The sequence below is a fragment of the Bos grunniens genome, chromosome 13 (genome assembly GCF_055505025.1).
Source record: "Bos grunniens cultivar Pamir isolate PY7600 chromosome 13, Bosgru_T2T1.0, whole genome shotgun sequence".
NCBI lineage: Eukaryota > Metazoa > Chordata > Mammalia > Artiodactyla > Bovidae > Bos > Bos grunniens.
In genome coordinates this window covers 28,609,014-28,624,394 of record NC_141177.1, presented here as the reverse complement: position 1 = coordinate 28,624,394, position 15,381 = coordinate 28,609,014, and the positions used below count along the sequence as shown (strand labels likewise).

Sequence of the window (15,381 nt, the reverse complement as noted above, 5' to 3'; positions counted from 1 at the left end):
ACTACTGGAAAAACCATAGCTTTGACCAGATGGACCTTTGTTGACAAAGTAATGTCTCTGCTTTTTAATATGCTATCTAGGTTGGTCATAACTTTGCTTCCAAGGAGTAAGCGTCTTTTAATTTCATGGCTGCAGTCACCATCTGCGGTGATTTTGGAGCCCAGAAAAATAAAGTCAGCCACTGTTTCTCCACCTATTTGCCATGAAGTGATGGGACCAGATGCCATGATCTTCGTTTTCTGAATGTTGAGCTTTAAGCCAACTTTTTCACTCTCCTCTTTCACTTTCATCAAGAGGCTTTTAAGTTCCTCTTCACTTTCTGCCATAAGGATGGTGTTATCTGCATATCTGAGGTTATTGATATTTCTCCCAGCAATCTTGATTCCAGCTTGTGCTTCATCCAGTCCAGCATTTCTCATGATGTACTCTGCATAGAAGTTAAATAAGCAGGGTGACAATATACAGCCTTGACGTACTCCTTTTCCTATTTGGAACCAGTCTGTTGTTCCATGTCCAGTTCTAACTGTTGCTTCCTGACCTGCATGCAGGTTTCTCAAGTGTAGATTCTTGAAAAGTCAAACACCAGCCCCAGGGCCTTGGTTGAGGATCCTCAGTGCTGCCTCTCCAGGCTCTGTGTGCAGCCCCTTGTGCAGGAAGGGAGGGGCTCAAGTGGATTTGGAGCTCTCAGTCTCTTCTTCTTTGACTGGCTCCTGGGGGCGGCTCAGGACTTCTAAGCACTGTGGTACTGGTCTAGGACTGAGGAGCACATGGCCCTGGGGTGGGGCTGTGCTTCCTGCTCCCCCTTTGACTGAGTTGTGGAGGTGTGTGCTGAGGGGAAGGGTGGTTCTGTGCTCAGTCCTCAGCTGCAGCCAGCTGTCCCCCTGCCCACTGAGCCAGCAGGAGCTGCTCTCCAGGACAGTAGGCTGGATTCCAACCCTCTGACTGGAGTCCACCCCCAGCTGGAAGAGGAAGCAGTTCTTGGCCACTTGCCCCTGGGGAGGAGCCCTGGGTAATAGGGGCGTCTGGCTGAGCCCAGGGCTGCCTGCCTGCTGAGCAAGACCCAGACCTCAGAGTTGGCCCAGGGAAGCTGCAGACTTGGCCTGGGTCCTGGCCGTGATGGGGTGGGTGTAGCTGGAACCTGAGGGGCCCAGGGCTCAGGTTCACCTGTGGTCAGGGGCCACATGCACTGACCATGCCATGCTCTGTCCCAGCTCCCATCCTCCATGAAGTCCCTACACAGCCACTGCCCTTCTCTGGTCCCTCTGGGTCCCCGGTGGGTCTGAGCCCTTCCTGTGCCTGTGTGTCCCCTACAGGCTTCAGTGCGCCTGCCAACACAACACATGTGGGGGCTCCTGTGACCGCTGCTGCCCCGGCTTCAACCAGCAGCCATGGAGGCCAGCCACCACAGACAGTGCCAATGAATGCCAGTGTGAGTGCCCCTCCACACGCCCGCACGGTGCTCACACATGCTCAAATGTACTCATACCCACACAGTGTACTCTTGTACTCACGTCACATTCTTATTACTCATGTACACACACGCTTGCACACATGTGCATGCGCACACGTGCTCACACAGTACATACAGCTTTCATACATGTTCACACATGCTTATACATGCTCAGAAGAGTGCTGTTGGCACACTCAGGCAACATGGCACACTCCATCACCTGAGTCTGGGGTCACCTGTAGTTTATGGGATGTGCCCGGGGGTCCCAGCCGGGGGAGGGTCACAGAGGCCTGCCCACAGCTGAGCCCCTTGCTCTCCAGCCTGCAACTGCTATGGCCATGCCCACGACTGCTACTACGACCCGGAGGTGGATCGGCGCAACGCCAGCCAGAATCAGGACCAGGTCTACCAGGGCGGGGGCGTGTGCATTGACTGCCAGGTGGGTGAGGCTGTTGCCAGGTCTGTGGTGCGGGTCTCGGGTGGGCAGGGTCTGCACAAGGCTGGGGGCCGGGGGTTCCTGGACTCAGCGGCCCTGTCCTGTCGCAGCATCACACCACGGGCATCAACTGTGAGCAGTGTCTGCCTGGCTTCTACCGCTCCCCAGACCACCCACTCGACTCACCCCACGCCTGCCGCCGTAAGTGGGGGTGACCGGGTGTGGTCGGGGTGGGGGTGTCCCAAGGGTATCCAGGAGCAGGGTGTGCCCAGATGGGGGGTCCTGGGGCCTTTGCAGCTATCTGGGAGGCCGTAACTCTCATCCCACATCCCAGGTCAGGGGGGAAGGCCGATGCTGACCCTCCTTGGAGGCCTGAGAGCTGTGGGCTTGGGGTCCCCTGTCTTCCCACGCCCATTTAGGTTGCAACTGTGAGTCGGACTTCACAGACGGGACGTGTGAGGACCTGACTGGCCGCTGCTACTGCCGGCCAAACTTCACGGGGGCGCGATGCGACGCGTGTGCTGAAGGCTTCACTGACTTCCCACACTGCTACCGTGAGGGCGTAGCTGGGGATGGGGGGATGGGCAGGCACCTGAGTATCCCCCGATACTGGGCTGGAGCCAGTGGGGAGGGGTGGGAACCCTTTCATCCTGCTTGTACCGCTGGTGATGTGGGGAGACCCTGGCAGCCGGGTGCTTACCCCACCTTGCTGACATGTGCTGTCTCCTCTCTCAGCGGTGCCTTCCTCCTCCCACAATGACACTGGGGAGCAGGTGTTGCCTGCCGGACATATCGTGAGTAAGTGTCCCTCAAGATCCCCATCCTGCCTTAGGCCCCACTGGAGCAGTGGGGCAGAGTGGGCCAAACCCAGGCCCACAGAGTCGGCGGTGCAAAAGTAATTGTGGTTTTGCATTGTTGACCTTTGCTGTTTGATATTGGAATACATTTTTAAATGTGATTATGTGATGCATCATTTTAATGCACATTTCTTACTTTATGTTCTTTTTGCTAACGACTTATTGAAAGTTGAAAGTGTTAGTTGCTCAGTCACGTCCGACTCTTTGTGACCCCATGGACTGTAGCCCACCATGCTTCTCTGTCCATGGGATTTTTCCAGGCAAGAATACTGGAATGGGCTGCCATTTCCTTCTCCAAGGAATCTTCTTGACCCAGGGATTGAATTTGGGTCTCCTGCATTGCAGGCAGTTTCTTTACTGTCCCCCAGGGAAGCCCTAATGAGTTATTACTTGCTGTTTGTGAAAGTGAACGTTGCTCAGTCATGTCCGACTCTGCAACCCCAGTTTATTTTATATTTATTTTAGATTAGGGAAATGATATTAGGCAAAAATCAAATTTCAGCGATTTTCTTATTCGAGTTCAAAATGGGTTGTAAAGCAGCGGAGACAACTTGCAACATCAACAACACATTTGGCCCAGGAACTGCTAATGAACATACAGTGCAGTGGTGGTTCAAGAAGTTTTGCAGAGGAGACGAGAGCCTTGAAGATGAGGACAGTGACCAGCTATCGGAAGTTGACAACAACCAAGAGAATCATCAAAGCTGATCCTCTTACAACTACATGCTCCTGCTGCTGCTAAGTCGCTTCAGTCGTGTCCGACTCTGTGTGACCCCATAGACGGCAGCCCATCAGGCTCCCCCGTCCCTGGGATTCTCCAGGCAAGAACACTGGAGTGGGTTGCCATTTCCTTCTCCAATGCATGAAAGTGAAAAGTGAAAGTGAAGTCGCTCAGTCATGTCTGACTCTTAGCGACCCCATGGACTGCAGCCTACCTGGCTCCTCCGTCCATGGGATTTTCCAGGCAAGAGTACTGGAGTGGGGTGCCATTGCTTTCTCCTACACTACACGAGAAGTTGCCAACTAACTCGGTGCTGACCATTCTACAATTGTTCAGCATTTGAAGCAAATTGGAAATGTGAAAAAGCTCAGTAAGACAGTGCCTAATGAGCTGACCGCAAATAAACAAATCTTTAAGTGTCGTCTTCTCTTGGTCTGTGCAACAACAGCGAACCATTTCTTCATCGGAATGTGATGTATGACCAGATGTGGATTGTATACGACAGCCAGTGACGGCTAGTTCAGTGGTTGGACCCAGAAGAAGCTCCAAAGCCAAACTTGCACCAAAGAAGGTCATGGTCACTGTCTGGTGGTCTACTGCCAATCTGATCCACTATAGTTTTCTTTGAATCCTGCAGAACCATCACATTTGTTTGCTCAACAAATCGATGAGATGCACCAAAAACTGCAATGCCTGCAGCTGGAATTGGTCAACAGAGAGGGCCCAGATCTCTTCCACAATAACGCTCGACCACACGTCACACAACCAGCACTTCAGAAGCTGAACGAATTGGGCTAAGAAGTTTTTTCTTGTCTGCCATATTCACCTGACTTCTTGCTAACCAACTACCACTTTTTCAAGCATCTTGACAACTTTTTGCAGGGAAAACTCTTCCAACAACCAGCAGGAGGCAGAAAATGCTTTTCAAGTGTTCATCAAATCCCAAAGCACAGATCTTTATGCTATAGGAATAAGCCAACTTATTTGTATTGATTGTAGTGGTTCCTAGTTTCATTAATAAAGATGTGTTTGAGCCTGGTTATAATGATTTAAAATTCACGGTCCCAAACCGCAGTTACGTTTTCACCAACCTGCTGTTTCCATTTTGTTCACTTTTTCTTTGGTTCTTTTAATTTTGTGCAAATAATACATATTCATTCTAGAAAACCTTAAAAAATATAGGCAAGCAGAAAGTTAAAGAGAGTTATCCAGAATCGCAGCTCCTGCAAACAGCCCCTCCTCCCTCCACGTGTATGCTATGTTTGTAAGCATCCGCGTGGCCTGTGTGCACTTTCGTGTAATTGCACTTTCCACCCACACCATCCTGTAAACACGTCATTTTACATTCTACGTTATGTACACAGATGCAGTTCTTGTTTGACCAACTCTCAATTCTTGGTAATTTAGGTTCTTTCCAGAGTTTTTAAAAATAACACTATAGTAAACATCCTTGCAGCTAAAGCTTTCCATGAATTATTAACTATTTCTGCAGGACAGTTTCCTAGAAGAAGGTTTGGAAACATTTTTGGCTGCACGTTGCCAAACTGCTCTCCTGGCAAAATCGTCTGCCTGGGTGGAGTGGCGTCATTCGCGTCACTTGTGTCAGAATGTTGCTGTCTCTGCATGGCAGCGTTCATTATTACAGAAATCTTCAGTTTTCCTGGAGTTGGGATGCACCTTTTGGTTGGTGGCTTATCAGTGTCTAATTGGCCAGTATTTTCCTTTCACAGCAGCTCAAGATAGTGGTGTGTCCTGTAACTGGTTCTTAGATCTGATGGCATTTGGTGTTTCCTTGGTCTTAGCCGTATTTCTTTGCCTCACTTGAATTTGAATCTTCTCTCATGTTTCTGGACTCTTTCTGTTGTTTTCATGTGTGAATTTCCCTTCTGAGGTCATGGCTCAGTTTTCTTTTCACTCGTTTGCTGCTGTAAGCTCTTTCCACATGAACTATAGTATCTATGCCTCACGAGTCACATGCTTTTCTCCCAGTGGGTAATTTGCCCTTGTTGTTATTTTCTTCATATGAATCTGATCAGACCATGGACATCTTAGGTGATAGTTTTAATTTCTTTTATTATGCATGTTCATTTTCTACTTCATCTTAAGTCAGTTTTGGTTACTTATGTTTTCTTAGCAAATTTTGTTTATATCATTTGGATTTTAAAAGGTGTAGGCAGAAAGTTATGCACAGTATTCTGTATGTGATTTTCAAATTTCCTTCCGTTCCTTTTGTCTGTTTTTCTTTTCTTTCCTGCCTTCAGAGATATAACAGAAGTTTGCTGAGTTTTTTAGTGTTTTTGAAGTGCAGCTTAAGGTTTATATTGATAAGATCTGCTGGAGTTTTTCTCTGGTTTGGGAGAGAGATTTTAACTTCCTAATATAGAAAAATTTGAGCTAAAATCTACCTTTCTCTCTTCTGTCTTCTGTTGAGGTATAATCCTAAATCAGTATGTTAATTTCAGGTATGTAACACAAAGGTTTGGTATTTCTAGACATTGTCAAATGATCACCACAGAAGGTCTAGTTAACACCTGTCACCACACAGAATTATAATTTTTTTCTCATGATAAGAAAATTTTTTTTAATTTGGCCTAGAACTTTTAATGTCTACTCTCTTAGCTACTTTCAATTATGCAGTACATTATTATTAACTATTGTTGCCATGCTGTGGGTCACATCCCATGACTTATTTACATTATATTTGGAAGTTTGCATCTTTTGACTCCCTTCACCAATTTTGCCACCTCCCAATCCGCACCTCTGGCAATTATCAATCTTTTTTTTTTTTTTATATCCACAAGCTCAGGGTATTTTTAAAGACTCAGTGTGTGTGTATTTTTTAAGATTCTACATATAAGTGAGATCATACAGTATTTGTCTTTTTCTGTTTTCTTTTGACTTATTGTCATTTTCATAGTTTCTTGAATTGTTATTACTTTTAAGTTTCTCTTAATTATCCACAAAACATGTAAAGCATTTTTTTCTCAACCAAGACTGATTTTATTCTGCAGGAAAATGTCTGGAGACATCTTTGGTTATTCTAACTGGGGGATGCCACGGTCATCTAGTGGGTAGGGGCCAGACATGACGCTGAATCTCCTGCAGAGCACAGGACAGACCCACCCCCACAATAGTCATCCAAGCAGAATGGTACTGGTGCCAAGGTTGAGAAACCCAGGGGTAAAGCTGTGAGTTTGCTTCAGAATGTGGCTTGGGCTGGGTGTATCCCACAGAGTCGATATGCTGTGTTCTCCCTGCTGTTCCTCTTAAACTGTGTATCATTTCAGTTTTCATTTTCCTTTTCACCCGAGTTGTTTAGACCTGTGTTTGCCATTCCAGGTGGTTAGATTTCCATTCTATCCCTTCTTTTGATGGTTCTGTTCTGTTTTACTGCACCGTGGTCAGATTTGGTAGCCTGAAAATGTCTACTTTTTGTCTTTGGATTTTGAGGGTTTCTTTCTCACCTGGAATGTGACCCCTTTTAGATTGTCCAAAAATGTTTGACAGGAACTTGTGTTCTCTGTGGGAATAGATTTGTACACATACGTTTATTAAAGGACATGTTAATTATGCTGTTTAAACCTACTCTGTTCTTAGTTTTTGTCACATTCTGGGAACAGTGTATTCAGTCTTTCTCTCTTTGACGGTGGTTTGGCCAGATTTCCCTCCCAATTTCAATAGTTTTAGTTTTCAGTACCTCCGGACCATGTTTATCCTGCTCTTAGAGCTTTGGGTTTTCAGCATCTCTTGGGGGGCAAGTCCCTTTCTTCCACACACAACATCCTTCCTGTCTCCATTAATGCTCGTGCCTGGGCTCACCATACTCCACGCTCTCCCTTCTGGAAGCTCTTTATTTCTTGTCCAAGTCCTTGGTTCAAGGTGCATTCTTTCAAAAGGGTGTGACCAGATTCTCCTTCAGGAGTCAAACCGATGCCTTTGGGTTTGTCTCGTGAGAGGAGATGCGGCCTGGCAGAGGGACTGTGGCTGCTATTTGGGCTTGCCCCTGCCCCAACTGTATCATTTCTTTCATTCTGCTTAAATTTTTCCTTTCTTGACTTTTACTAGATTGACCAGCAAAGCATATTTTGGTTGGTTTGTGTTTTCTTCTCTGAGGGTTTGCAAGTTCTGTTTCTATCTTCTGGTCTGGGCCAAGGTTATCTTTATGTTTTGACAAATAATGAACCATTATTTTGTACTGCAGTCACACAATTAAAAGAGTTGCTCCTTGGAAGAAAATCTATGACAACCCTAGACAGTGTTTGCTGACCAAAGTCCATATAGTCAAAGCTCTGGTTTTTCCAGTAGTCATGTACAGCTGTGAGAATTGGACCATAAAGAAGATTGAGCACTGAAGAATTGATACTTTTGAATTGTGGTGCTGGAGAAGACTCTTGGGAGTCCTTGACAGCAAGGAGATCAAAGTAGTCAATCCTAAAGGAAATCAACCCTGAATATTCATTGGAAGGACTGAAGCTGAAGCTGAAGCTTCAGTACTTTGGCCATCTGATGTAAATTGCTGACTCACCGGAAAAGACCCTGGTGCTGGGAAAGGTTGAGGGCAAGAGGAGAATGGGGCAACAGAGGATGAGATGGTTGGATGGCATCACCAACTCAATGGACATGAGTTTGGGCAAACTCCAGGAGACAGTGAAGGACAAGAAAACCTGGCATGCTGCAGTTCATGGGGTTGCAAAGAGTCGGACACAACTTAGCGACTGAACAATGAACCATTATCTATTTTATGTCAGTAACAAAAATAGTATTAGTCCCTTTTTGTGCATCAGTTAAGACATCTAGCACACTTTTTCTTCCTTCTTCCTAATTTCCAGAATTATTTATAAAGAGTAGAATTTTCTTTCCGCCTTCTAAAGATTTTGCTTTTGCATTTTCTCTGGTTATGTCAACACCTGCAGTTGACTTGGTGTCTACATTATAAACAATTAATTATGTGTGTAAAATGCTCCTGATTTCATTGCATGCCACTGTTTTCCTAAAACATCCGCTTTCCTTTGTTGGCCTTTTTGAAGTCTTTTTCACTGTGCATGAGTGCAGTGTCAAAAGGCAAGGAAAGGAGTCTGTGGAGAAGGGAGGTTTTGAGTGGGGCAGCTGCAGGACCTCTGAGACCCCCATCCCACCCCTGTCCCCCTCCAGACTGTGACTGTAGCGCTGCCGGGACCCAGGGCAATGCCTGCCGGAAGGACCCGCAGGTGGGGCACTGCGTGTGCAAACCCAACTTCCAGGGCACCCACTGTGAGCTCTGCGCCCCCGGCTTCTACGGCCCAGGCTGCCAGCGTGAGTCCAGCCCTGGCCCAGCAGCATCCCCTCGCGGAGCCCAGGAGCCCGACCCCTCTGTGACCTCCTCCTCTCTGCAGCCTGCCAGTGCTCCAGCCCTGGTGTGGTGGACGGAACCTGTGACCGTGACTCAGGCCAGTGCACGTGCCGGACAGGCTTCGAGGGGGCCGCATGTGACCGCTGTGCCCCCGGCTACTTCCACTTCCCCCTCTGCCAGCGTGAGTACGGCACCCCCAGCGGGCAGGTGGGAGTGGGGCTGGGTCTGGGCTGCCGGCTCAGGGGCCCATGCACTCTCGGCCTGCAGTGTGTGGCTGCAGCCCCGTGGGGACCCTCCCTGAGGGTTGTGACGACGCTGGCCGCTGCCTGTGCCGGCCAGAGTTCAACGGCCCCCACTGTGACCACTGTCGCCTGGGCTACCACGGCTATCCCGAGTGCCATGGTGAGTGGGTGGCTTTGGTGGGGCTCCGGGGGGGGGGGCCACCACAGGTGCCCAGGGCATGACCCCAAGTCCTCTGCAGCCTGTGCCTGTGACCCCCGGGGCTCCGTGGACCAGCTGTGTGGGGCAGGCGGGCTGTGCCGCTGCCGTCCCGGCTACGCAGGAGCCACCTGCCAGGAGTGCGGCCCCGGCTTCCACGGTTTCCCTGACTGTGCCCGTGAGTACCCTGGTGGGGGGAGGGGGTGGGGCAGGGAAGGGAGGACGCATGCTCTCCACGTGCTGACACCCCCTCCTCCCCCTCCTCTAGCCTGCCACTGCTCTCCCGAAGGTTCCCTGCACGCAGCCTGCGATCCCCACAGCGGGCAATGCAGCTGCCGACTGCGAGTGACGGGACTGCGGTGCGACATGTGTGTGCCTGGTGCATACAACTTCCCCTATTGCGAAGGTGGGGCTGGCCCCGTGTGTGTGTGTGTGTGTGTGTGTGTGATGTGCTGCGTGTTCCCACGACTGTTGCAGTGCCCTGCGTGCTCTCGGTTCACACATGCGTTCACATGAGTGTCCGTGTGTTGTGCATGTGGTCACGTGCTGTCCATCTGTTCATGCTTGTTTATGTGCTTTGTGCGAGTGTGTGCTTATTGCGTGTTCACAGCTGTGTGGTGGGGGAGAGCACATGCCCTCACAGCTAGGGGGACTAGGGCAAGAAGGCACCCGTGGTTTCTGGCCTGTGCATACGTGTGAAAGGCATGTGTGCTGGCTCCCACAGGGCCTCAGGTCCTGGCCAGGCCTGGGGAAGCTCTCGGCCGTCAGGGTCGATGGCTGAGTAATGACAGTGGCCTGGGCCTCTCTCCACAGCTGGCTCCTGCCATCCTGCTGGCCTGGCCCCAGCTGACCGTGTCCCTCCCGAGGTAAGCCCGGGGCAGCCCTCTGGCACTGAGGCCTTCACTTCTAGAAACGATCACTCACCTGCTGCTCAGTTGCCATGGCAACCTCAGAGCCCCTTTGGTGCCCTGGCTGGGTCATGCCCGAGATGGGGCCAGGCTCCAGGGCTGAGGGTTTGTGCTAGGAGGGCAAGGACCTACTCTGACCCTCAGTCTCATCGTCTCCCAGGCACAGGCCCCTTGTACGTGCCGGGCTCACGTGGAGGGGCCAAGCTGCGACCGCTGTAAACCTGGATTCTGGGGGCTGAGTCCTAGCAACCCTGAGGGCTGTACCCGTGAGTCTGCCTGGAGTGGTGTTAGGGTGCTGGGGGAGACCCTGCGGAGGGGAAGGCTGGCTCCACAGTGACCAGGGTGGGGATGGAGTCCTGCCCTCGCCCAGCTCTCAGCCCTGCTCTGCCTCTCCCCCAGGCTGCAACTGTGATCCCAGGGGCACGCTGGGTGGGGCTGCCCAGTGCCAGCTGGTGAGTCTGAGGGCAGAGGTGCCGGGGGCCATGGGAACAGAGTGTAGGGACCCTCCCAGGCCTGGTCCCAGCTTCTCCCTCGGCCTCCAGGGCAACGGCCAGTGCTTCTGCAAGCCCCACGTGTGTGGCCAGACCTGCGCAGCCTGCAAGGACGGCTTCTTCGGGCTGGACCAGGCTGACTACTTCGGCTGCCGCAGTAAGGCCCACTGCTTGGCCCTTGGACCACATCCCGGGGAGGCTGAGGCCCAGGGAGGGACACATGGGACAAGGGCCAGCCAGGGCCTGGGTGTCACATGGCACTCGCTGAGCCACTCTGGGTACCTGGCCAGACCTGTGCTGGTGTGGAGGGGGTGCAGATTTAACCCCTTCTTCTCCCTCCATCCTGTGCCCTGGCAGGCGTCACTCACCAATCCCAGGGCCCTTGCCCTAAATCCTGACCCTCTGCTGTCCAGAGCCCCGGGCAGCTCCTGGTGGCAGTAACACTCGTCCTCTCATCCTGGGTCACCCTTGATGGAGGGTGGACGAAGCGGAGTCCTGAGCCGCGGGCTGCGGGAGGAGCATGGAGACCGTGGGGCTGGGCCTCACTCACTCGCTCCCCCATTGCAGGCTGCCGGTGTGATGTTGGCGGAGCGCTGGGGCAGAGCTGTGAGCTGAGGACGGGCGCCTGCATGTGCCGCCCCAACACCCAGGGCTCCACCTGCAGCGAGTGGGTACCCCGCCCCAGCTGGGCTGGGGATGTGGGCTGGGGCAGCAGTTTGTCCACAGGCTTCTCCCTGGGGACCCCGGTGTGCGGTGCAGGGCCAGTACCTGTCCCACCCTGACTGCCCCTGCTGTGGCCAGGCCTGCTCAGGACCACTATCTCCCTGACTTGCACCACCTGCGCCTGGAGCTCGAGGAGGCGGCCACACCTGAGGGCCACGCTGTGCGCTTCGGCTTCAACCCCCTGGAGTTCGAGAACTTCAGCTGGAGGGGCTATGCGCAGATGACACCCATCCAGGTGCGGGCTCTGTGTTCCTGGCATGATGGCTGGCAGAGGGCGGGCGGGCCCCTGAGCTCATGGGTGTCGGCTGAGCATGACCAGGAGGGCGCCCCAACTTTTCGTGCCCCCAACCCCACTGCAGCCCAGGATCGTGGCACAGCTGAACCTGACCTCCCCCGACCTCTTCCGGCTCGTCTTCCGTTATGTCAACCGCGGGCCCACGAGTGTGAGCGGGCGGGTTTCCATGCGAGACCAGGACAAGTTCACCACGTGTCCCAACTGTGAGTGCTGGGGCTGCTCCCCCACCACCCAGCTCCCACCACATCCCCATGCGTGGGTGGGGAGGCCAGGCCCGTCCTCCTGACCCTGGGGGGCTGGTGACTGCAGCCTGGAGTGGCCGTCTCATCCCTGCATCCAGAAAGCCCACTGTCCCCACCCCCAGGCACAGAGCAGAGCCAGCCCGTGGCCTTCCCGCCCAGCACCGAGCCTGCCTTTGTCACTGTGCCCCAGAGGGGCCTGGGGGAGCCCTTCGTGCTGAACCCTGGCGCCTGGGCCCTGCTCGTGGAGGCCGAGGGGGTGCTCCTGGTGAGGCAGGGCTGAGAGGGTTGGGGTGGGGCCCGGGGCAGGGGCCACACCACCTAACCTCCCCCCTCCCTCCAAGGACTATGTGGTTCTGCTGCCTAGCGCCTACTATGAGGCAGCCCTGCTGCAGCTGAGAGTGACTGAGCCCTGCACGTTCCGGCCAGACGCCCAGCGCTCTGGAGACAAGTGAGGGCCAGTCTGGCAGGGCTGGGGGGGACCTGCCCCTCCCAGTGCCCAGGCCACCTGCCCTGTGCTGACCAGACTGTGTGTCCCCAACCAGCTGCCTCCTCTACACCCACCTACCCCTGGACGGCTTCCCCTCCGCCGCTGGGCCCGAGGCCCTGTGTCGCCATGACAACAGCCTACCCCGGCCCTGCCCCACAGAGCAACTCAGCCCCGCGCACCCGCCGCTTGTTGTCTGCTGGGGCACTGATGTGCGTGTCCCCGGGGCCCCTTGGGGACAAGTAGGATCAAGCCCTGGGGAGGCGTGCCTTTGGTCTGGAGGATGGGGGTCCGTGTTGCAGAAGGGACATGGGTGCAGGGCAGAAGTGATGCGGGCATGGCACAGTTAGTGGCTCAGGCAGCGCTTGCTGCCTTTAGGACTTTGACCTTGAGAGTCAGTGCCTGGGGCCTCAGCTGTAAATGGGGTGAGGGTGGCCCAGCACTCCAGCTTATCATGAGGGGGTGGCAGGTCATTGGTTCACTTCAGGCACCAGACACTCTGCAGTGATGAGGCTGGTGGGCCACGATGGGCAGGGGAGGCTCAGAGTGAGCAGAGGTTGGAAGGTCGAGTGGCCACAGGAGGAGTGCCTCCAGCAGCAGGAGTGGTGGGCACACAGGCCCTGAGACGGGAGGACGAGGCTCTGGGCACAGAGGATGGGAAGGGCCGTGTTTAGGAGCACCCTGTTCTCTTGGAGGGGGCCTGGGGTGGGGCCTCACATCGCCCTGTCCCTCCAGGTGGACGTCCAGCTTCAGGTGGCAGTGCCGCAGCCAGGCCCCTATGCCCTGGTGGTGGAGTATGCCAACGAGGACGCCCGCCAGGAGGTGGATGTGGCAGTGCACACCCCCCAGAGGGCCCCCCAGCAGGGGGTGCTGACCCTCCACCCCTGCTCATACAGGTGTGTAGGGAGTGGGTAGAGGGTACAAGCCCAGGGTATGGGGGGCGCTGGGGCTGGGTTCAGGACCCCAGTTGCCCTACCCACTAACCACCCCTGCCCACCCCCAGCACCCTGTGCCGAGGCACCGCCCTGGACGCCCAGCGCCACCTGGCCATCTTCCACCTGGACACAGAGGCCAGCATCCGGCTCACAGCCGAGCAGGCACGGTTCTTCCTGGTAAGACCCCGACCCCTTGCCTGCATGGGCCCCAGGACCCCACTGCAGGGCTCTGTCTTTGCAAAGATTTAAACATGCGCAGGAGTAGAGTGTGGTGAGCCTGGGTGCCCATCACAGGCACCGCCCTCAGCTTGTGCTGAGTCCAGGTTCTTCCAGAACCCCTCCCTTGCAAGTTTTTTCCTGTGGGTATGAAACGTGTGTTTATTTATAAAGAATGCCCATAGTCAGTTAAGGGGAACTGTGATGCATTGGAGCCAGGGTAGAAAGAAATACCTTTCTAAATTTTTAATTTATTTTTGGCTGTGCTGGCTTTCTCGAGTTGCTGCGATCGGGGGCTACTCTTGTTGCGGCATGTGGACTTCGCACTGCAGCGGCTTCTCTCGTTGCAGAGCACGGGCTCCAGGGGGTGTGGGCTTCGCTTCAGTAGTTGTGGAGCATGGTCTCAGTAGTTGCGTACACGGGCTTAGTTGCCCCGCAGCATGTGGGAATCTCTCCAAATCAGGGGTCCAACCTGTGTCTCCTGCAGTGGCAAGCGGATTCGTTACCACTGAGCCACTAGGGAAGACCAGAAAGAACAATCTTAATGCAAGGCCGCTTTTTGGTATAATTTACAAAAATGCCACAGCATGTGACCGTCTTAGGTCCTAAAGCTTGGGACTCACTAGCATCGAAGTAACTTGCTTCTGTGTCCTCCTCACAGAGTTGGAAACTAAATCCCAAGGTTAACTCGGGTTTGCAGGCCTGTTCTGCATCACTAAACTCCGTGCAGTGTTAACCCTTAGTTTGATGCCCAGAACCAAGCATACATGTTTGTTCAGTAAGTGATGAAATAGATGACATTTTTCTCATCAGAGTATTACACAGTTTCATCATTACATTTCCCTAGGCCTTTAAAAGTTTTATCAGAGTAACATGTGCAGGTTTTATAAAAGCTTCAAATATTGAAAAGACTTGCAACGAAAACCACAGTCCCACACCCCATCTGCCGTGTCTCATTCCTCCTTCCAGAGTCTGCGTGTCTCTTCCACGTTGCTGAGTGACTCATGTCACATAGCTTCCTCCTAAGTTTTTGATGCTGGAACCCCTGTGATTCCTTCCTCACACACACAGCCCTGCAGTCCTGGGCTGGGTCACTGTAAACTTCCCATGGAGCTATACCCACCGCCCAAGCACCATTCTCCCGCAGTACCCAGGCCAGGAGGCAAGACAGCCGCACCCTAGATGCCCCTTGGCCCCTCGTGTGGTCACCCTGGACACTGGCTGTGCCGCCTAGTGTGCCTGTTCTGGAACCTGCCATAACGGGAGTCACATGGGTGTGCTGTCTTTTCTGCCGACGCTGTGTTGGGGTGGCCTGAGCTGTCGCTGTAGTCTCGCAGTCTTCTGTCTCTGCTGTTAAGGTTTTTCTAGACACACTGTGATGCCATGTTTTACCATACTTGTCACACGTGTTTCTACACCTTGGGGACAGCACAGGGTGGAGACGGCTGCTCACGAGCCCTGGCTTGCAGAGCACCTGCCTGGGCTGGGTCCTGCCTTGTGACCACGGATGGTGGGGAGGGCACAGGAAGAGGAGGTGTGGCCTGGGGTTGGGTGGGGCTGGAAGGCACTCCAGGGCCCAGAAACCTTGGTCGAGGGCTGGGGTCTGTGCGGCCGGAGGAGAAGCAGGCTGAATGGGGATCAGGGACTCAGTGCCAAGAGCCAGACCAGCCTAGGCAGGTGTGGCTGGGCTTCACCTGCCTTCACACCCACACCGTCTGCTGCCCACAGCACAGCGTCACCCTGGTACCCACGGACACCTTCAGCTCAGAGTTCGTGGAGCCCCGAGTCCACTGCATCAGCAGTCACGGTGCCTTCAGCCCCAGCAGGTAGTGGGGCTGGGGGCCTGGCGGGGGCGG

General features: G+C 53.6%; 1 protein-coding gene across 2 annotated transcripts in view; it reads left to right on the top strand.

Moving 5' to 3' along the window:
- LAMA5 (laminin subunit alpha 5) overlaps nt 1–15,381 on the top strand; it is a 51,779-nt gene that overhangs the window by 18,293 nt on the left and 18,105 nt on the right. For both annotated transcript variants that reach the window (XM_086332792.1, XM_086332793.1), the window contains exons 7-29: nt 1,314–1,429; nt 1,771–1,889; nt 1,997–2,087; nt 2,306–2,440; nt 2,622–2,684; nt 8,616–8,756; nt 8,837–8,974; nt 9,061–9,195; nt 9,275–9,409; nt 9,500–9,637; nt 10,045–10,097; nt 10,300–10,405; nt 10,539–10,591; nt 10,682–10,787; nt 11,198–11,297; nt 11,432–11,588; nt 11,713–11,851; nt 12,013–12,155; nt 12,232–12,338; nt 12,433–12,586; nt 13,110–13,270; nt 13,378–13,486; nt 15,254–15,351. In XM_086332792.1, the coding sequence (XP_086188918.1) occupies nt 1,314–1,429; nt 1,771–1,889; nt 1,997–2,087; nt 2,306–2,440; nt 2,622–2,684; nt 8,616–8,756; nt 8,837–8,974; nt 9,061–9,195; nt 9,275–9,409; nt 9,500–9,637; nt 10,045–10,097; nt 10,300–10,405; nt 10,539–10,591; nt 10,682–10,787; nt 11,198–11,297; nt 11,432–11,588; nt 11,713–11,851; nt 12,013–12,155; nt 12,232–12,338; nt 12,433–12,586; nt 13,110–13,270; nt 13,378–13,486; nt 15,254–15,351 (2,697 nt within the window). The remainder of the gene's footprint in view (nt 1–1,313; nt 1,430–1,770; nt 1,890–1,996; nt 2,088–2,305; nt 2,441–2,621; nt 2,685–8,615; nt 8,757–8,836; nt 8,975–9,060; nt 9,196–9,274; nt 9,410–9,499; nt 9,638–10,044; nt 10,098–10,299; nt 10,406–10,538; nt 10,592–10,681; nt 10,788–11,197; nt 11,298–11,431; nt 11,589–11,712; nt 11,852–12,012; nt 12,156–12,231; nt 12,339–12,432; nt 12,587–13,109; nt 13,271–13,377; nt 13,487–15,253; nt 15,352–15,381) is intronic.